General features: G+C 45.0%; 2 protein-coding genes across 2 annotated transcripts in view; one reads left to right on the top strand and one right to left on the bottom strand.

The window, feature by feature from the left end:
- The window catches only part of UAP1L1 (UDP-N-acetylglucosamine pyrophosphorylase 1 like 1), a 38,050-nt gene extending 31,368 nt beyond the window's left edge, over positions 1–6,682 (bottom strand). Inside the window, exon 1 of the mRNA XM_036750888.1 lies at positions 6,218–6,682. Within this exon, the coding sequence (XP_036606783.1) occupies positions 6,218–6,506 (289 nt within the window). The 5' untranslated portion in view covers positions 6,507–6,682. The remainder of the gene's footprint in view (positions 1–6,217) is intronic.
- A 5,934-nt stretch (positions 6,683–12,616) lies between these two features.
- On the top strand, positions 12,617–20,704 carry SAPCD2 (suppressor APC domain containing 2). Its single transcript, XM_036752134.1, has 6 exons — positions 12,617–13,289; positions 18,067–18,194; positions 19,118–19,264; positions 19,394–19,501; positions 19,952–20,062; positions 20,187–20,704. The coding sequence occupies exons 1-6, from the start codon at positions 12,617–12,619 to the stop codon at positions 20,313–20,315; spliced, it is 1,296 nt and encodes a 431-aa protein (XP_036608029.1). The 3' UTR covers positions 20,316–20,704.
- The last annotated feature ends 1,372 nt before the right edge of the window (positions 20,705–22,076 follow it).

Raw genomic sequence — 22,076 nt, 5'->3', positions numbered from 1 at the left:
ATACCCTTTGACCCAGCAATACCACTTCTAGGGCTGTATCCTAAAGAGATCATAAAAATGGGAAAAGGACCCACATGTACAAAAATATTTATAGCAGCTCTTTTTGTAGTGATCAAGAACTGGAAATTGAGGGGATGCCCATCAATTGGGGAATGACTGAACAAGCTGTGGTATATGAATGTAATGGAATACTATTGTGCTATAAGAAATGATGTATCAGTAATTAAGGTGGGACTTTTTTACGGTTTTCTCTTTTGGAGCACTTAATCAAGTGCCCTTGATGAGTCCAGCCTTTGTTTCTTTGATTAAATCAGGAGTCTTTGAAGACCTGGGTACCTCATCAAGGGAAAGCCTAGTTTACATGGGTTTGAGTCGCATGTTTGTGACACCCTTTGACCCTGAACAGGGTATACAAAATCAGAGGTTCGAGTTTTGCCTTTGGGGCTCACTCGTGGAAGGAGTATTGAGACTCTGGGCAAGCCACTGTAACTGCCCCCCAGCTTTGCTAACCCAGACCCATTGGTTCTTCTCTGGGAACTATGTATTGTGATTTGATCAGACAAGGTCTGTCTGTTGATGTTTGTTATTTCTGTTTGTATTTGCTCTGAAATGCAGGGGACTGATCTCCCCACCCCCCCAACTAAGTGAATAATAAATGTATGTTTAATTGAACTGAGGTTATTAACCCCTTAAAGTTGCTTTCCTTAGAAAAGCAAAGAATCTGTGTAAGCAGCTCTTCTGTGTGCTGGTTGTTGTTGGTCTTACACAGCCACAGTAGCTGCTAGAAACATTGTTGCTACAAATGATGAACAGATAGACTTCAGAAAAACATGGAAAGACTTATATGAACTGATGCTGAGTAAAGTGGGCAGAACCAGGAGAACACTGTACACAGTAACAGCCACAGTGTGCAATGACTGACTTTGACAGACTTAGCTCTTCTCAGCAATGCAAAGACGTAAAACAATTCCAAAAGATTCATGATGGAAAATGCCATCCATATCCAGAAAAAGAAATACGGAGTCTGAATGCAGATCAAAGCAGACTATTTTCTTTTTTTTGTTTTGTTTTATGTTTGTCTTGCTCATGGCTACTCCCATTCATTCTAATTCTTCTACCCAACATGACTAATGTGAAAATATGTTTAATAGAAATGTAGAACCTATATTGGATTGCATGCCATCTTGGGAAGGGGGAGGGAAGAGAGGGGGAGAAAACTGAAAACTTATGGAAGCGAATGCTAAAAACTAAAAATAAATAAACTTATTAAAAATAACAAATTAAAAAATTTTATAAAAAAGAAAAGAGTATCAAGATGAACAGTGTCAATCAAAGGTTCCAGAGAAGTCAAGAAGAATGAGGATTAAGAGATCGTTAGTAACTTAGAGAGAGCAGTTTTGGTTGAATGAGATAGAAGTCAGACTGCAAAGAGTTAAGAAGAGAGTGAGAGGAAAGCAAGTAAAGGCACCAATTGTAGATGTCCTTCTCAGGAAGTTTAGTCATTGAAAGGAAGAGATGTAGGATGATAGCTAGCTTAGATGATAGGGTAACCATTTCTGAAAAGGAGGGACAAGATGTGTCTTCTCCAACCTTGTTCTTTATGATTTTGCAAAATTCAGTTTTGATTGTTTTGTAGTTGTTCCTTTTTCCGTTTATATTGTCATAGTCACTGTGTATATTGTTTTCTTGGCTCTGCTTACTTTACTTTGCTTCAGTTCATATACATTTTTCTGTGCTTCCTTGTTCATCATTTCTTATAGCAGTATTTCAATGTAATATTCCATCATAATCATGTACCACAATTTGTTTAGCCATTTCCCAATTGATGGGCACTAATCTTAAGTCCAGTTCTTTGATACTATAAAAAGTGCTGCTATAAATATTTTTGGAATCTATAAAATCTTTTGTTTTATCAATGAATTCATTGAGGTATATGCCTAGCAGTAGAATCTCTAGATCAAAACTATAGACATTTATCTGCATAACTCCAAACTGCTTTCTAATTTGTAGTATATAACATCCTGTTGATTCACAGCTCCACCAACAATGCATTAGGGTGCCAGTCTTTTCACAACCCCTCCAATATTGACTATTCAGGTCCTCTGTCATTTTTGATAATATTCTGAGTGGAAAGTAAAACCTTAGGGTTGCTTCAATTCATATTTCTCTTCTTGTTAGTGAGTGGGTATTCTTTTATATTGTTGCTAATAATTTTCACTTCTTTTGAAAACTGTTTATATCTTTGGATCTTATTGTAGAACGGCTTTTTGTCTTATTTATTTATATCTTCATGTCTTTAATTTCTTTTTCTTCCCTCATTGCTAGTGCTACCATTTTTAGAACTACATCAAATAGTAGAAAGAATAATAACAGGCAGCAAACATTTTTTAAGTAGAAGCTCCATTCGTCCCTGCTGATCCACTTATCCACACTGAGATGGCTTTCAGCCCTCGCCCAACCCTATTCTAATCTTACCCCAGAGCACAAGAACTCACTCTAACCACTAAAGTTTTATGGAAGGGTCAGATCACTGAATGTTGTAACTAAAAGAGATATTACAGATGAGAAAACTAATTAGTCAATAAGCATTTATTAAGGGCCCATTATGTGCCCAACTGAAGTGACTTGTCCATTACACCAGCTGTCTCACTTCTCTGAGATCCAATGTAGCTTTAAAAGACTATTCCAGGTTCCTGGGTAAGGCAACCTGAGCTCCTCTCTACCCTCTAGGTGACAGAGAGGTGAGCCCACAAGTTTGAAAAAATTCATTGCTAGGAGGCTCAGACAAAGAACTGGTGCCAGATAGGCAGCAGCTCTCACTGCCTAAGGGTGCCTCTCCCTCCTAGCATTCCAAAAGGTCATAGAGAAGTAAAGTGCCTTTTTATCTTATATATTTGTTAGCAGTTATCTTAGAAATCAAACCCTAATAAGAGATGTTTAATATGGACTTTTTCCTGAAAGAGGACTTCCCTTCTTACATGTGCATAAATTTCCTTCATGAAAAACCTTTTGATTTGTACGTAATCAAAAGTATCTGTTTCATCTTTTGTCAGTCCTTTTAAGAACTTACCCCTAATTCATAGCTGTAAAAAGTATGTTACCTGCTTCTTTTCTAATCTTTTTTATGATGTGATATTTAATATTTAAATCATATATCTATTTTGAACTTATTGTAGATATTGCAGATGTAAAATATTGATTTAATCCTAATCTCTACCAAACTGATTTCTAATTCTCCCAGAAGTTCTTATCAATTCTTTTTTAAGTAATTCATGGCTTTATGTTTATTGTACCCTGGGGTACTGAAGTTCGATTATTTCTGATGCTTCCCTGTCTAGTCTGTTTCATTCATCTATTTTTCTATTACTTTATCCATCACCATATGGTTTTGATGACTGCTGCTCTATAATAAAGTATGAGACCTAGAAGTGCTATCCCCCAATCATGACTACCTTTTTTTATTATTCCTTTAGATATTCTAAATCTTTTGTTCCTCCAAAAGAATTTTGTTATTGTTGTGTCTAGCTCTGTAAAGTACCCCTTTGGCAATCTGATTGGTATAGCACTAAATTTGTAAATTAACTTTGGTAGCACCATAATTTTTATTGAGTATTGAATATCCTTCCAATTATTTAAGTTGGTATTTATTTCTTTAAGAAGCATTTTGTAATTAAATCCACACAGGCACTGAAAATACTTTGGTAGATTGACTCCTAAATATTTAATACATTTTGTAGTTATATTTATGGGTTTATTCTGTAGCTTTCAACTTTGCTGCTATTATTGTCTCAACTGGTTTCTTTGATGATTTCTGAGGTGTTGTGGTTTTGGTTTTTTTTTTTGAATAGCACAGGCTTTCTGGCAACTATCCCCAACTTCCACTCCCACTTGACAAGCTGGATTCTAGAAAATGACTACTATGTCCCCTAAGGGCTCTAGGGGTAATCCAGAGGGGATGAGGAGTATATTTCTAATACTCTATAGCTCATGAGCTCCTACCACTGTTTTCTCTACAAGACTGTCAGCTGATTATCCATTAGTCAGTCAGATTTAATTAGTCTTAATATTTACTAAGGTGGTATCATAGGAACAGTTGGTACAAAACATCTCCCCAAAAGTCTGTGGCACACTTTCCCACAAGTACATAGAGTCCAGGGGTAAATATGTTCAACTCAAGGCTTCTGGAAGCCCTTTTGCTGAAGTCTTCAAGATGTTTCCCTTCTGTATGTTGTAGTTCTTCTTCTAGGTTCTTTTCAGAGCCTTGAACCTTAGTCCACTCTGTGGCTGGCTCCTGATGCAGACACTATAGCTATAAAGCTAGCATTTATATAGCGCTAAGTGGTTGTGCTTTACAAATATTATCTCATTTAATCCTCGTAACAACTCTGAGAATTAGATGCCATTATCATTCCCATTTTATAGTTGAGGAAACTGAGGCAGGCAGCAGTTAAGTGACTTGCCCTGGTTCACACAGTGTGATTTGAACTCAGGACTTTCCTACTTCCAGGCCCAGTACTTTAAACACTGCACCATATAAGTTTGTTATTGTTCAGTCATTTCTCTTTCATACCCCATTTGGAGTTTTCTTGGAAAAGATAAAGGACTGGTTTGCCATTTCCTTCTCTAGCTCGTTTTACAGATGAGGAAACTGAGGTAAACAGGGTTAAGTGACTCGTCCAGGGTCACATAGCTAGTAAGTATCTGAGGCCACCATATTTGAACTTGAGAAGAGTAGGCTTCTGATTCCAGGCTGGGTACTCTATCCACTGAGCCACCTCACTGGCCTAAACCACCTACGTACCTAAGCAGTTATTCAGTACCTATGGTGTACAACACACTACACTAAGAGCTTTACAAATATTATCTCATTAGATCCTTACAACAACATGACCCAGTTGATTCTGTGGGTACTGCTAAGATGGTGATGGGAAGATGGGAAGTCCTCTAGATATCTGAAGTTCAAAGTCTTTTCTTCTCTGGTAGAGAGAGGGTAGAGACAGATACAGAGAGCAACATTTGCTCCTTCCTCACTTATCAATTCCTTCTCAGGAGTTTAAGTGGAACTTTCTTCTCTCTCCCCCAAGCTCCTTGGTTTTATACAGATGCCTCAGTGAATCAGAAGGCTCTTCCTGGGCAATGTCACTCCAGTCTTATTTATTTAGCCTAAAATCTATGACTGGTATTGCTATCACTTGGTTATGGTAACAGAGCATGCCATTTTGTCACTTAATTTAGTGGAACGGGGGTGCCTTGATTACTCTATTCAAACAATGTCCACCCTAACAAGGCTTAAGCCATCACACCAGTAACTAGGGATAGTTTTGTTTCCTCTTTGCCTATCTTTAAGTCTTTAATTTCCTTCCCTTCTCTTATTGCTATGCTACCATTTCCAGAACTATTATCAAATAATAGCAGGAAAAACAGCAGGCAACAAACATTTTTTAAGTAAAAGCTCCATCAGCCCCTGCTGATCTACTCAACCATACTGATTCTGCCCTCCCCCTCCAGCCCTTCCTAATCTTATCCCAGAGTGCAGGAACTGACTTTAACCACGGAAGTTTTAAAGAGGGGTCACATCACAGAATGTCAGAACTGGAAGAGATATTATAGAGAGAAAATCAATCAGTCAGTCAACAAGCATTTATTAGGAGCCCACTCACTGTGTGCCCCACTGGAAGTGTCTAGTCCATCCCACCAACTGCCTCACTTCTCCGTAGGGAAACCTGAGCTCCTCCCTAATCTCTAGGGGGCAGGGAGGCGGGCCCACAGATTAGAAAGAACTCATTGCTAGGAGGCTCAGATAAAAAGCAGGTTGTCAGCCAGGTAACAGTTCCCACTGCCCCAGGGTGCCTCCCCTTCTTGGCATTCCAAAAGGTCATAGGGGAAATAGGAGTTAGGGGTGAAAGGGCTTTTCCAGGCCAGCTGCTCCAAATCCTTCCATTTAAAGATCAGGAAACTGAGGCCCAAAGAGATGCAGTACTTTGCTTAAAGTCACCCGAGTGGTAGAGTGGAGGTGAGAATGGATCATGAGTTCTCCAGAGTCCAGGCTCAGCGCTCGGGTCTGTCCCCAGCACCACACTGCCCCAGGCTGGGGACGATGCCACAACGGTCAGAGCGGGCTCCTGGGTCAAGCTGTGGCCCTCCGGACCCCTTTTCCATTCTACCCCTTCCCTTTCGCGCCCTCTGCCTTCCGCCGGACCTCGCACCCTGGTCTTACCTTCCTCCTCCCAGCGCTGCAGAGTCTGTGGGTCGCTCTTGCCCACGCTGCCCAGGAACTCGGGCTGCACCGGCTGCATCCTGGAGTCCAGGCGGTCCACAGGACCCTGCTCCTGGGCGCAGGCCGCAGCCGCCCGCTGGCAGTGCTCCCTCAGCTCGTCGGGGTCCAGCAGGGCCAGCTCGGTGAGCAGGGACGCCCTCCCGGCCGGCTCCAGCTCATCGCAGAAGCGCAGGAGATGGGACTGGCCGGCCCGCTCCAGCCTGGCTCGGATCTCCTCCTCTGACACCATACCTGCGCCCCAGACACCCCCAGCAGCAACAGCAGAAGCAGAAGCCAGAGAGGTCGCGACTGCTCCAGGACGTGGTCTCCCGCCTTAAGCTTGCACAGGGCACTCGTGACCAGTCCAGGAACTGAGCTAAGGTCACGCGCTCTTCAGGCCAGGCGATCTATAGGCTCCCAACTCCTGTAAATATTCTCCCCTTACCTGTGGGTTGGGCCTCCCGGTCCTGCGACTGGGTCAGCTAAAGGGTCTTCCTCCCCGCCCCCTCCCATCCCTGAAAAGTTTCTGGCGCGCATGCCCAGTACCATTCTTGTAGAAGCGTGCTAAACGTCTGCTGGGCTTCCTACTGGAAGTAGCCCTGGACTTTACCATCACCAGTTGGAAAACATTCCTCTAGGGTTAAATCCTAAAACACAGGGTCCGGGTCTTTCCTGCCCCATGGAGGAGATTCTGCTGCTCTAGCTAGCATTTTGTCCAGAGCCTCTGCTCCAGGGAGGAAGGTTCAGCTTTTTCTTACCTTCTCACTGGCTCACGGCTTAAGAGACTGGATAGAGTTGGCAACCGGGGTAGGGGGTGGGCGTGGAGGGAGAGTGCATATAAGACCCATATCTTAATCTCTCAACATGTGAAAAGACTTGTGCTTAGTTATTTGTCCTGAGCCTCCCGTTGACTTCCAGGGAAGCCTAGTTATGATTCTTCCCCATTTTGTGGGAAGTAGGGAACTGAGGAAGCAGAATGAGCACGAGGGTACTGATTCTGTGAGTGGAGGTACTCCTTCCTGGGCAAGGAGGTTACTAAGGCCAGCATCGAGGAAGAGGAAGAGTAATCAGAGGAGACTTGAAGCTGCTTTGATACCTGGTTCCACATCCCAGAGCACAGAAGTCATTCTCTTGCTTTCCATTCATCTTAGTTGCAACAAGTTAAGACTTGAGGCACTGAAGAGAAGTATTGCAAAGGGAACTTAGAGCCCCAAGGAGTGTAGCTAAAAGAAAAGACTTCGTTCTCCTTTTCTCCCCTTCCACCTTCCACCTTCCAGCCTCCCTCCACCCAACCTGGGCCTTTGGTCTCCTTGATGTTCTTCAAATAAGACACTCCAACTTCCTGGCTCTGGGTATTTTCACTGCCTGTCTCTCCACTCCCTTTCCTAATCCCTCTTAATTCTAGTACTTCTGTTGGTTATTTCCTATTTATCCTGTGTGTAGCTTGTTTGTACATAGTTGTTTGCATGATTCTCTCTCATTAGGTTGTCTTCTCTTGGAGGGCAGGGACTGTGTTTTGCCTTCCTTTGTATCCCTCCACAGTACCTGACACACTTGTTGCTGTTTAGTCCTTCCGTCATCAGATTCCTCATGACCCAGAATGGGGTTTTCTTGCCAAAGATACTGAAATGGTTTGCCGTTTCCTTCTCCAGACCCAGCACACAAGAGATGATTAATAAATGTGTATTGACTGATCACTTGGCCTATGGTTCATCTGCCCAGGAATACCTGGAACTAAAGGAAACACTGCAATATTTCTTTCTCCCCAGCACTTTTCCCTGACATGAGAAAGAAGGATCAGGACATATTGACCAAAAATGGGGAAGAGGGCAGCAAAGATTGAATAGAGGGAAAACGGGGGGGGGGGGGGGGGGGGGAAGGGGGGGTTGGGGGCAGCTAGATTATCTGCCTACTTTGGTTCACATCTGTTCAAAAGAAATGCCCCTCTCATTCTGTGAACGCCAAGTAGCCATTAATACCCCAGGACTTTTGATAGTAACATTCCATTCTAGCGATCTACCTAGTTATTAATGACCAAAGAGAAGCACAGAGCAGAGATTGTAGCACATAATAATATACATAAACCTCATAAATGTTTGCTGACTATTGACATAATCAACAATATGTAGCAAAGCCCAATTCCTGTGTTATCGATAAGGGAAATACTCCAAGAAAAGCTCCCAGGAAATGGAGTTTATTTGAAGGATAATAAAGTGGTTAAAGACTGAGATGGGAGAGAGCACGTTTGATGTGCCTTTTATATGTGTACACTTCCCCAACAACACTCTGAGTTCTCCAAGGGCAAGAACCAAGACAATTACTTCTTATTCTGTATGTTGCTTTGCAGCGTCTAAATTGGTATCAGGCCTATGCTTAGTACTCAATAAACAGTGGCTAAGTTCTGGAACCGTAACCAAGGCTCTTTCCCACACACCTGAGGATCCCCAAGGGGCCACCTGATGCTTCTGGAGTGACTTCCCTCTACGCCACCCCCAAGACTCAGCTGCAAAAAAGAGCCTTGTTCTCCTTAGGCAAATGTTCTATGGCAACACAAGGCTTCCTTGTCCCAGGCTAGGGCAGCTCTCAGCTGTGGCTTCCTCAGCTACAAAAATGTTTCCACTCATTTCAATGATGTCTGATGTCATCCCTGGGTTCCCTTGGACAAACCCCTGCTTTATCCCCAAGCAGATTTGCAACACAGTCATTGCTTGTCTGGCTAGATACCCCTCAGAGTTTTCTGATTGAGAACTGTGCTTCTAGTATGACAGGGGCTGTGCTGTCATATGTATGCTCCTCCCCATTTCCAGTCTCTGGAACTGGCTGGTTCTTGGAGAATCAAGAGAGAAATGGTTCTGGAAGTCTGGTAGGTAGAAACCAAGATGTTGGCTTTCACATTATCCGTTCTCTGGACCCAGTCCAGCCGGCCCTATCCAGATAAGACTAGTGTTTAAAAAGTAGCAGAGAGCAAACATTCATAACAAGTATTAGGAGCAAAGGTCAGTGACACCCTCTTCTCTGGTCATATAAAAGAATAAAGATCTCAGATGATATAACAACCTGAGGTCATACTTAGCTTGAAAAATCTAGGACCAGTTTTTTGGGAAGTAAAACAGAGGCCACTACAAAAACCTGATCAATGTGTTAAATGGATTCAATGAATAAGTTATATGCTCATAAATTACCCTTCATTATAGCATGTGTGCTCAAAGATTCCTTACACTGTAATAATGTCTCTTTTTACCTTAAATGGCAAACTGAACACATGTAAGAGAAACTACAAAGGAGGGAGGCTAGAGAAAATTAAAGGGGAAAGGCCGCCATCCCAAAGTTATAGAATTGAGGAATACACCTAGATCTTCCTCTTGGCTGTGAAAGTTAACAGCATTGGATTCTAAGGAGTCTTCTTTCTGAGGACATCCTAACCAGTAGGCAAAACACCTTAGAGTTCTCTTTGTCCATACCAGATGACTTCTTCTCTTATGGGTTGTTCAATATTGTCACCTCCCTTAGTTTGGCTCTGATTCCTCTACCTGGGTATGTTTATTCTTCACTCATTTATTAAACATCTACTCTGTGCGAGATACAGTGTTAAATATGGGATAACCCTGTCTAGTGCTGAATATGATTTCTGTAGGAGGCAAAAGTGGCCCCACAGAGCAAGGTCTGTGTCATATCTCTCTTTGTGTCCCCTATGCAGTAGGCAATAGGGGCTGATTGAATGAATGAATCAAACTAATCAAATGCCAGAGCTGTTAAGGACCTTAGAGATATTTAGTCTGACCCTCATATTAGATAGAGGAGGTTAAAACAGTGGCAGCATGATGCAGTGCATTGAGAAATTGGACTAAGAATTCTGCCATTAGTTTGCAGTGTGGTAAATCACTTGTCCAGCTATAAATAAGGTGGTGGTTGAACTCATATTATGTAGGCTAATGACTTTGTGCAGGTCTGCCTCACTTAAATCCAATTCACTAGCAGGTAGGACATTACCCTAGTGATATTGTTGGTCCTCTTTGAAAATGAAGGACAAACAACAACCATGGCAACAACAACAAAACTAGTTCTGACATAATATGTTTCTATGACTAGGGATCTAGAGATCTAGATCTGAGTCCCAGTAACTTTGCCAGTTACTAGCAGTAACTCAAACGAGTCATAGGATCTTGCTGTGCTGGAAGGCTCATCTAATCCACGACCTTCTTTTTACAGCTGAGAAAAATGAGGCCCAGAAAAGTTATGACCTACCTAAAGTCTCTTCACTTCTCCTTGGCTCAGTTTTTTTCTCTATTAAAAGTGAAGGGGGTGTGTGTGATAGAAGGGAGGGTGCATTGAGTGAGGTGGTAGTCAGAAGCAAAAGTTAGTGAATAATAATTCCTGCCTTCATTACAGAGTGATTCGAAAGTTCAAGTAAGATAATATCTATGGGAGGACTTTGTGAACTAGGAAGTGCGGCATAAATGTAAAGTTTTACTATAGATAAATAAACTCTGACACTCAGAGAATGTCAGAACCAGAAGAAAACTCAGTACAACCCACTCATTTTACAGAGCCCTACAAGAGATCAGTAACTTGCTACAAGTCTCCTAGCTCTACTACACTGAGTAGCAATGTTAAGACTAAAACCCATGTCTCCTGGATCTCAATGCATGGCTATGTTATGTACATACAAGTCTTTTTCTTTGGGTACACTTAAAGCTTCACAATGATGGAGACTATCACACTCATGTTTGTACTCTCCACCCCTACCTACCACTATACCAGCACAAGGTCTTGTACAAACTAACACCAGAGAGGTGCAGTCAGTCAATCAATAAGTATTCATTAAGTACTTACTATATGTCAAACTCTGTACTAAGTGCAAGGAAAGTAAAAAAAAAAAAAACAGTAGGTACAAGGAAAGGAAAAAAACAAAGTAGGCCAGTGACAGAGTAAGGTCTCCTAGACTAGAATTCTTTCCACCAAATCACCCTGCCACCTCCTCCTCCCAGAATTCTTCCCTTTGCTACGGAAAGAGTCTAGCACAAGAGCAAAGTTTATGAAATTAATGTAGGAGGGATGGCTAAACCATCCATGTGTTGGATGACACAATCAGGACCTCAAAATATCTCAACAGGCTACAACAATGTCCTGAGGTTATTAAGAGGAACAAATATAAAGTTTGTGTGAAAACAACAAATAAAGAAACAAAGAAACTGAGTTGGGGGAAGGATATTCTGGACTATAGGTTCAGACTGAGTGAACAGTGTGAAATGGCAACCAAAGAAGCTAGTATTATTACTAGTTGGCTTTGAAATAAGCATAGGATCCAGATGGAGTGAGATACAAAGTCTAAACCAAGGCATATTGATCGGATCGAATTACATTAGGAATACAGTTTTAAGTTTTGGGTATCACATTATGGACATTGGCAAGATGGAACATGGTCCAGAAGAGGTAGTTTGGGGTGGGTGGGGGGACTGGAAATATTTTGAAGAAACTGGCCATTGAGTGGAAGGGCTCATCTGTGAACTGAAAATTAATTCATTCTACTTGGTCCTGAGAGAAAAAACTAGGAGCAACGGAAATTGCAAAGACAGACATTGGTAAGAAATATTAGGGGAGAAATTTCTACTGTTCAGAGCTGCACCAAAGATAAATGGGTTGCCTCCAGGTGGGTCCTCCTACACTGGAGGTTTTCAAGTAGAGATTAAACAACCTCTTGTTTCAGAAGTGGTAGAAGGAATTCTTGATCACGAAAAGGCTGGACCACATTCTCCGAGGTCCCTTCTAAAACTCAAATTCTGAGATTTTGTGTTCTTTCTAAAGGAGGAAACAGAAGAGATGTTTCCAGTCCCCCCCCCCAAAAGTGGGGGGCTTAAATACAAAATGGAAACCTAGAACTGAGCTCCGTCTAGAGGGATCTATGGGATCCTCTGGGAAGGGGACCCCAGCTCATTCGTCCAGTCCCTTCCTCTCTTAAACTTCACCCACCTCCTTCCCTATATCCCAGTGGGATCAGAGGGTTGGGTCTGCACCTGCGAGGAGGAGGAGCTTGGGACTCAGCATCTGCCCCTCGGCATTTCCACTCCGTTTCTCTTTTGGCTGGAAAATCAAACCGGTTCAGTCTGAATCTTAGCCAATCCAGGAAGGGATCGTGCCCCTTCTGGCCAATGACTGTTGAAAGTGCTAATGAACTGGTGACGCAGGCGAGGAAGCCTCTGGTTCAAAAAGAAGAAACTATTGTAAGCTCCTTTTCCCAGTTGTCTCGCTCCCTCCCCTCCCTTCCTTCCCTCCCCTCTCCCCCCATCCCTTCACTCTTCTTTCCCGGGGTTTTGAAACTTTGTGGATTGTTTGGAACTTGGGGACCCTCACTGCTGGCCCATGGCTGTGATCGCTTCTGAGCGTGGCCGGGCACTGCCCACAGCCCCAGAGCAAGAGTTCAGTACCGAGGGGCTACCCCGGGCCTTCCTGCAGAGCCTGCGTACTCTCTTCGACATTCTGGATGATCGACGGCGGGGCTATGTCCACCTCCTGGAGATTGAGTCCCGGTGGCAAGGCGCGGACACAAGAGAGCTTCCAAGGGGTGTACTGGAAGGTCTGAGGAAGGTTGCCCCAGCCAGCGGGTACCTGACCTTCGAGAGGTTTGTAGTAGGACTGAGGACTTCGTTGCTGAGTGCTGAGAATGGGGCCCCTCATGCCAGAGCCCCGCAGGGGTCACGGGGCCAGGCGTCCCAAGCCAAGCTACTTCCCACGGGTCCCGGGATTTGCAAGGCTAGTTCGGGCCAGGGCCGGGGCAAACTGGCCCATGAGAAGCACCACCAGCGGCTCGTCTTCGCACCCGCAGACGAGCCCCGGACGCTGCTGGAGAAGAAACCTTTGTCCTTGGGAGTTCGTTATCCCCACGCGGGATCGAGCTGTTCCTCCCGGAGCCTGGAGAAGCTCTCCAGCCCTCAGGAAGCTGGGTGTTACCCTGGGGATTTGGAGCGGCCCAAGAGCCAGGTTCCTCAGAGCCCTGGAGGACTGATCCTGGAGCGCAGTCTGAGTGGAGATACAGGTGAGGACTGAAGGGGCTTAGAGATGGGGGGGAGGGGAGATTCTGGGGACCCAAAGTTGATGGGGGAGGGAAGAGTATTTCAGAGTCTACAGAGAATTTGTTTCTTCCTTCCTTCTGTCCTTCTATTCCTCATTCCACCCACCCCGACAGCATTGCTGACCATGGTCAATTTTGGGGACCCTGACCTCTCTACTCTTCTCTATCTGTATACTCAGCTGCCTTTCCTGCCAGTCTGCATATTCCTCCACCTCCCTGCCCCTATCATGCATGAGGTTCTTGTCTGTGATGCCAGGAGTCAGACTGAGTTACACCAGCGAGAGGAGAACCTTGTTAGGACTCCAGGAATAGGGGGTAGAGGGCTAGGGGAGACACCTATTGGGATAGCCTGGCTTGTTCTCAGATCATTCTCTTCCAAGGTCCTCCCAGCCCCGGATTCAGACTCACTTTGCCTAGGGCCTAGTTCCCATGAGGGTTCTTGTGGAAAATCAATCACTACCTGGGGCAACCCTATGGGTTGAGGGACTCCAGCAGGAAAATGACCTTCTTCTCCTCAAAGCACTTAGAAATAAGCCTTTTACTCCTTTTGCTACCCAAAATGGGATTACACACCCTAGGAGTGTTCCTGGGGGCATTTTCCCCAAACGCTGATGAAGAATTCTTTTTGAGGGATTATGCAGACACAAGCCCAAGCCTGAGGAGGAATGATTCTCCTTTGCTACATAAACAGCAGGGCTAAAGAAGGGACTTCAAGGGCCTCAAAGTGAATTTTTGGTCTAATGTAGACCTGCCCTTGGAGAGAAGACCCCAGTAATAATAATTAGTGATTATACTTTGCATTTATTAAGTATTTAAATTCCATTATCTCATTTTCTCTCTATAACATCCCTGGGAGGTAGGTAAGACAGGAACTATTTCCTCCATTTTTGTAGATAAAGACAACTGAGGCACAGAAAAATCTTGCCCAAGGTCATTCAGGAATCCTGCCAGTGTCAGGATTAGAACCTAGGTCTTGGAGTTCCTGTGTGATTTGGAATTTGGGGGGAAAAATAAAAAGAATAGACAATTTCTTGAAGGGGAAGGTAGGTTCCTAATGAATGCAAGCCTTCTTTTCCCAGCCAAAGCATTGTGGACTTGTTCACTGATAGTCCAGGTGGATGTCTGAGTTTAGAGGCTCATCTAGAGCACTGAGGCTTGGCTTTGGGGGTGGGGATAGGGAAGAAAGACCGAGTCTTATCGTGCAGACTTCCTGGGCCATTGGCAAAGGCTGGAGGGAGCTGAATGCCCAGCACTGTCCATTCCCACAGACCCCTCCTTAGGGAACAAGTATCCGGATTATAGGTTAAGGCACGGGCTGGGCTCCGAGATCGGGCTGATGGTCTTACTGAAAGCCAACCTCCTTGGCCCATTCAGCCTACACACGTGCCCAGGCAGGTGCAGAGTTTCCATTCAGCAGAGTGCTTCCGATCCCTGCTGCACTCCCAACCTGTGCCATGGGGGAAGGGGGGTAGGGGAAGAGAAAGGGTAGTGAGAGGAACAAGGACTCTGAGCCTCTGGGAAAGTTAGTTGAGAGTTTAATAGGTCTCTAAGTATAGGGTGAGATAGGAGGAGAGGGGAAATGTGGCTAGAGGTTAAGAACACAGGAGAGAGAGAAGCTTGCTTTTTTTCTTCCCCATATCACTCTTATCTGTCTGCTTGTCTATTCATCACCAGCAGTCATGTGGCTCAAAGCCCCTTTGGGAATCATGGGGACCACACCAGTGGCTGGTGCCACACATAGGTCAGATTCAGTCTTCCATGTATATATTGCCTGGGGCTCTACCCAGGTGTCTACTGTCCCAGGGCAAGCCCGAGTGGGACCCTCACCTCTAGGGAGCAGAAAGTCTACTGTGATGTCCTCCCGGTGAACTGATTTCCTGGGCCAACCAACTTGTGCTGGTGCCCATAGGATAGCATGTTGAGGCAAGAAGCATAGGGCCTGACTCAGAATTGCTTTGCCTGGTGAAGGGTGAGGAGGGATAGATCTGGGACATGGGATGTCTCAGGCAGACTCCCAAGATTCCAGGCCCGGCACCACTGAAATGTCCACCATGGAAAGGATCTTCTCTCCTCACCCCCCTTTCCATATTTACTCTACTCTCCCCCATTTCTCTTTCCCTCATTATTTCGACCCTCAAGGGCCATAGCTTTGCCCTGCTGGGCCTTTTATGCTCAAAAGTCTGCAGCTGCTATACCTTTACCAGCTTTCCCTTCCCTACCTTCATTGAGCCCAAGAGGCCTATGCCACTGTTGTTTACCCTGAGTTTGAGGTCCCCCACAATTTGCAGAGCAAGGGCCTTCTGCTCCCTCCCATTAAAGGCTGGCCTGCTTCCCAGAAGTGAAGAGGATTTGAACCCCAGGATCATAGTATCATAAATTTAGAAGTGGAAGAGACTTTGGAGGCCATTGAGTCCAACTCCTTCATTTTACAGATGAAGAAACTGAGGCACAAAGAAAATTAAGTGATTTGCTCAGGGTCACACAACTAGTAAGTATCTAAAGGAAGATTTAAACCTCAGGTCTTCCTGACTTCAAGTCCAACACCTAACTAGCACCTTGGTCATCTGTCGTTAGAGTCCCACAGAGTACATTATGAATAGATCTCTCTTTGCACAGTCTGTGTCTTCCTGAAATGTTGGGTACCAATGGACTATTTAGGTAAATACTAGGATATCAGATCAATAGGCCACTAATAAAATCTGGAAGGGTTTGAGGACCTCCCTCACTTTTCTGATGGCATCAGGGAGGCTGGCCATAGCTTCCTCCAAACTACCCTTCAGTACCTCTCTCAGAAACAGGATCTTGGCCTACTTAGAAGAGCCATAAGAGTAAACATAACAATTTTCCTTGAAATGAGAGGAAATCTTGCAGACTTGGGGAAGGGATGGGGCTAGCAATATATTTTGATAACTAAATTGCAACAGACTTGGTTTCCTTTGTATTTCTATGTATTTTATGTACTTAAAACATTCTGAGAGGAGTCTTTTGACTTTTGACTTCATTAGACTGTCAAAGGAGCCCATCATCCAAAAAAGGTCAAGAATTCCTATGCTAGGGATTTCCACTGCCTGCAAAGAACCTACGATGAAGGAAGCTCTAAGGACCCCACCCTTAAGCCCATCAGATTCTTGTATCCCTTTCCTGTCTGAAAGGAGGACTGACTACTTGGGCCTCCAGCTCTAGGTGACTGAGTGATAATGGTAATGGTTGATATCTCTCGAAGAGGACCAAAATTACATCACTATGCTAGAGTCAAATTTCAATGTGTTCCATTATGGCTGATCAGACCAATTATGAGCTCTGAATGCTCTTCCAAGGTCAGGTACAAATAGTCCATGTGAACATTTGGGGTGGATTCTTTAAATCTGCACATCCAGCATTTTTCCTTAAGCTGTTTCAATTCTGCTTTGCTCACAGAGCACAGCACCTTCTCTGATTCAGGCACACCATGCTGATGGGTCCTGTGTCAGTGTCTCCCATGTCACACAATCAATTCCAAAGTTCTTGAGAGGGACCTTGAGAGTGTCCTTGTATCGCTTCTTCTGACCACCATGTGAGTTCTCCATAAAACAGTCTTTTTTGGCAAGCACACATTATGCATTCAAACAATGCAGCCAGCCCATCGGAGTTGCACTGTCTGAAGCAGAGTTTGAATGCTTGGAAGTTTAGTTTGAGTAAGGACTTGAGTGTCTGGTACCTTATCAATCTGTTTTTCAATAAGTCCTTTCTGAGGTCCTCTGTGTCAGATTATGGGGGAGAAAAGAAAAAAAGATATAAATGCAGCTTCCGCCCATGTTTGGTTGGGGAGATGGGACTTGGACACATGAAAAGTTAGACATGATGATGGTGGTGATAGGTTATCCAAACCTTAAGTGTTCTACAAGTTCTGAGAAAGTAAAACCTCTTTTATCTAGAGCAGTCAGGGTGGGCTTCATGGATTCACTAGGCTTTAAACAGTGAATAGAATCTGTATAGGCAATGGAGAGGAAAGGGTATGCTAAATTGGTGAAAAGGGTGAGGAAAGGTACCAAGACAATGAGAGTGGATGTGTGAAGAGTCAATGAAGAGGGAAGCCTAAGGAGACGGTCCTGGGGCAGTAGATTGGTGCAGGTGAAAAGATAAACCATCAGCAGCAAAGCCTTCAAGTAGGAAAAGCAGCCAAATTCTTATCGAGCTGATGTAAAAATATCTGTTTCTTTTATTCAACTGACTCTGAGTCAGGGCCTGCTGGTGGGAAAAAGAGGAAGGAAGGATTGAGACACTCAGGAAGTGAGTCTTAGAAGGCCTGGAGACTGAGATTAAGGGAAATAAATTTATATGACAAGAAAAACCAGGGGAGGAAAGCCTACCTGGGAGATGACGTAGAAAGAACTTCTAGAATGAAGTATGTGAACTTGACCATTAAAGGTTCACAGGGAGGAGATGGAAATTCCCTGTGTAAGGAACCCAAAAGGTTGGGTTACCTTTCCCAGCCCCCAGGGAATACAACCTCTTCCCCAAATTTCTTCTTTGCCAGTAGGGCGGGAGACAACTTTTTGTGCCTCACCCATGTGCTCTCTGCTGGGACTCGTTTTTCACAACCCAGATGGTGTGGAGTAGGCCTGGGGGAGGGGGAGAAATCAGGTCCAGCCAGAACCAAGTGTGGGCATGATTGGCAGCTGTTAGCTAACCTTATGGAGGCCAAGCTGAGAGCTGGTTTCAGAAAGAGCCAGGCACCCACCCACATCTCTCTCCCTTGCAGGCACTGAGGTCTGGACTGTAGGACGATGCCATAGTGAAAACTGTACAGCAAGCGGGTCTGGGAGGCATCCAAGGGGTCGGGGAGAGCAGCGGCGGCATACTATCACCAATGGAGTGGACTATGACATGGTAAGATACTCCTGTCCTGTGGTCCCCCTACTTTATGGTAGATAAAAAAGAACAGACAGACCAGGGAGTGTCCACCAGAAGTGCTGACCTCTGTTACCCTGTGGGCAAGGAGGTAGGGCATCAGTGTGGGGAGAATGAATAAATGAAAAAACATTTATTTTTTAAAAAATTATTTCATTAAATATTTCCCAATTACATATAACAAATTTAGCATTCATTTTAGAAAATTTTGAGTTCCAAATTCTCTCCCTCTGCACTGTCCCTCCACTCACTGAGAAGGCAAGCAGTATGATATCAATTGTAATTCAAAGTCATGCAAAACATATTTGCATATTAGTCATGTTGCAAGAAGGCATTTCTTAATCACCTAAGTACTCTGTGATAGGCAAATCCTTGCCTTCGAGGGCTTTGCATTCTTTTAAAGGGATACAGTACTTTTGGGGGAGTGGGTCCCTGGAAGGAGCTTACTCTGAGGAGTTCCAGGGGTTGTGGCTGGAGTCACAGGGCCGTTGATTATCCTCTTTCTAAGAATAATGGTAGTATTGGTTTGACTCTTGTTTTCAGAGCAAGAGCAAGAGGCAGAATGGGAGAGGGAGTGATGTCTTTCCCAGGCCTCCAGCTCTAGGTGTCTCTAGGACTATTCCAGGTACAGAGGGTCTAGAAGCCTCTTTGAGGACACTTTATCTCTTTCTCATCTGGAAGATCCATTCCTCTAAGGACATCAAGGGTGAGAAGAATCCTCCTTCTGCCTTCCAGCAACTTGGACATTATAGGGAAGAGCTTGGGGGACTGGTGCCATCAGGGGAAGGCATGAAGTTTGAGGGATGTAGAGGCCTTCCATCCAGTGGGCTCTGTGTGGATGTGCATATCGATTTGCCTTTATGTGGTATATATATGTGCTTCTCTACTGATACGTGTTGCAGCTGAAGCAGATGAAGGAGCTGGAACAGGAGAAGGATGCCCTTCTGCAGGGGCTGGAGATGATGGACCGGGGAAGGGACTGGTACCACCAACAGCTCCAGTGGGTCCAGGAACGACAGCGCCACCTGACTAAGAACAAGAAGAGTACAGTGAGTCCTCCTCTATGCCTGTCTCCCAGATAGCCGCACCCATCCATGCCCTTGGCAGATAATTCCTAGGATCCTTCCTCTGCCCCAGAAGCTAGTCTGACCTCCCTCCAACCTTAACTCTCCTTGCAGGATTTTGGGGCCGAGGGGAGCCCCAGCCCACTGGGTCAGCTCTTGCCCAAACTGCAGGAAGTCATTCGGTGCCTAGGGGAGCTCTTAGCTGCTGCCTGTGCTGGAAGGGTGAGTGTTCCCTCCCTGAGCCCCTTCCTAAAGATTCCTAGATGCCCTTCCCAAGGATTCTCAGTTCTAGGCCCACTAAGTACCCCACTCTGGTCCCTATCGGAGGAAAAATGAGATCATAAAATGATAGAATTCTGAGATATTTGAGTTGAAAAGGGCCTTTGAGATCATTGAGTCTGATTCTCTCATTTTACAAATGGGGAAACAGGATCACAAAAGGGAGATAACTTGCTCAATGTCACCCAAGTATACTGAAACACAGGTCTCCTGGCTTCTAATCCAATACAATTTTCACTACATAATATCTCCTCTCAAGGTCATAATACGTGCTCCCTTCCAAGCAGACTTGGGGTCACATTCCCTATGGGAAAGAAGAGACAACAGGATTCTCCAGGACTTCCTTACTGAGTCTGTCGTCAGTCTCTGAACTCTTACATCCTTCTCATGTAGGTCCAGGCTATCCCCAGTCCTGTCTCTGCCACTCCCACCATATCCCCTCTCTCTGGGAGACATCAACAGACCATACTCATGCTGAAGGAACAAAATCGTCTCCTAACAAAGGTGGGGATCAGAGGTAAAGTGAAGGACATAAGGGGGTGTGATGGGGATTAAGGGAGAAAAAGAGGGCACTGGGAAATGGGGAGAGAGCCCAGGCAGTTATTGAATTCTATGGCTTCCTCCCTAGGAGGTAACAGATAAGAGTGAGCGGATCACACAACTAGAGCAAGAGAAGTCGGCCCTCATCAAGCAGCTGTTTGAGGCTCGAGCTCGAAGTCATCAGGAAACCAGCCAGCTGGACTCCACCTTCATTTAACCCCGATGACAAGAATGCAAACGCCATGGACAGTCCTTGCCCCTGTGGTGGGCATAGTCTTTTCATAGCCCCTGCCCTAGCATAGGCACACATTCTGGGCATCCTCTGCCTTGGTATGGGCAGAGATTCATCAGACTGCCTCTGCCATAGACAGAAATTCCAGAGAGCCTCTGCCACTGGCTGGTGTCTGGCGGTATTAAGGATATCGCTCTTCTCTGACCACTGAGCATCTAGCCATGACCAAGGCAGGAGAACTTCCCCATCCAGGCTCTGGGGAGAAATAATTATTAGGACAACTTTCATAGCCATCTCTGGCGGGAAGGAAGCTTCCCTCAGCCAGTCCCGGAGAGCCTAGCCTCATGTCCCTCTCTCCACTAGCCCATCCTCCTTTGGTGAGCAAAGCCTTGAGTTGAAATCATGTCTGTCCTTCTTGCTACATGTGTGACCTAGGCCAAATCACTTTGCTTTCCTGGGTTTCAGTTACCTTCTTGGTAAAATGAGGGGGCTGGAGTAGATAACCTCATAAGGCCCTTTCCAGCCTTCATGATGCAAGAACCTGAGCTAGGTTGTTTTCTCGTTGGCCCCCACCAATCCTGGTTTGTTCTCAAGGTAGGGGCTGGTTCTCAAAAGAACATGAACTGCTAGGAGTAACCCTGAGATGGGGCCAAATCTTTCTCAGGGCTGGAGTCTCTGGGTTTGGTATATTGTACCCTCAGCCCCAATAGCTATTACTGGAGCAATAGCTGAGGGGATAATGATGAGCTGGAGAGGCAATCCTCTGACAGGGAATGGGGTATGATCAAAACCCACCTTCTTTCCCCAGCCACCCTCAAATGTTTACAGGAAAAATTCGGGGGCATTTAGGGAAGAATGGATTTTTTTATGGTTGTTGCCCCATCCCTAGGAATGTGTACAGCTGCTATCTGTCTGTAGTAAAAATACACATCAGTCCAGATGTCTTTTCCCTCTCTCCTCAGCTACTTGCACTTCTGAGCATTGAATACTGAGGGGAAGGAGTGTCATTAAGGAAACAGGAGGGGGAATTGGAGTATGGGAGGTACCTTAGAAAATTTTAAGGAGGTAATTCCCCACTGTGCCCCTAGAGGGCAAAATAGTTAGCCCAAAGTCCCCAACAGTGAGGCAGAAAGTATTAATATTAAGCACCTCCTATAGTCCAGGCAGCTAGGTGGCACAGTGGATAAAATGCCAGGCCTGGGGTCAGGAAGACCAGAAGTCAGATGTGGTCTCAGACATGTGGTAGCTGTAGGGCCCTAGGCAAGTCACTTAACCCCGTTTGTCTCAGTTTCCTCATCCATAAGATGAACTGGAGAAGGAAATGGCAAACCACTCCAGGATCTTTGCCAAGAAAACCCCAGCCCCGAAAAGGGGTCATGAAGAGTCTGGCGGGACTGAGAAGCAATTGAACAACAAATATTCTAGGCACTGTACTAAATCCTGGGGACACAGAGAAACAACAGAGAACCCTTCCACTCAATCTCAAGGAGCACACCTCTAAAGGGGGAAGCCATAAAAACAGCTGTGTACAAGCAAGATACGTATGGGATAAATCGAAGGTAGGCCACAGAGAGGAAAGGTCTTGAGGACTGGATAAGGTTTCCTGTAGAAGGTGGGATTATAGCTAGGACTTCAAGAAAGCCACCTGGTAGAAAACAAGGAAGGGTTCGGCCCCCTCCCGCTGCTGGGCTAAGAGACCTCAACTTGAGGGTGTGAGGGCAGGTAGGCTTGTTTCCTACAGACTTC

The sequence above is a fragment of the Trichosurus vulpecula genome, chromosome 3 (genome assembly GCF_011100635.1).
Source record: "Trichosurus vulpecula isolate mTriVul1 chromosome 3, mTriVul1.pri, whole genome shotgun sequence".
NCBI classification, from domain to species: Eukaryota; Metazoa; Chordata; class Mammalia; order Diprotodontia; family Phalangeridae; genus Trichosurus; species Trichosurus vulpecula.
Note: the sequence above shows the minus strand (reverse complement) of the source record. Positions and strands in the feature narration are given on the sequence as shown.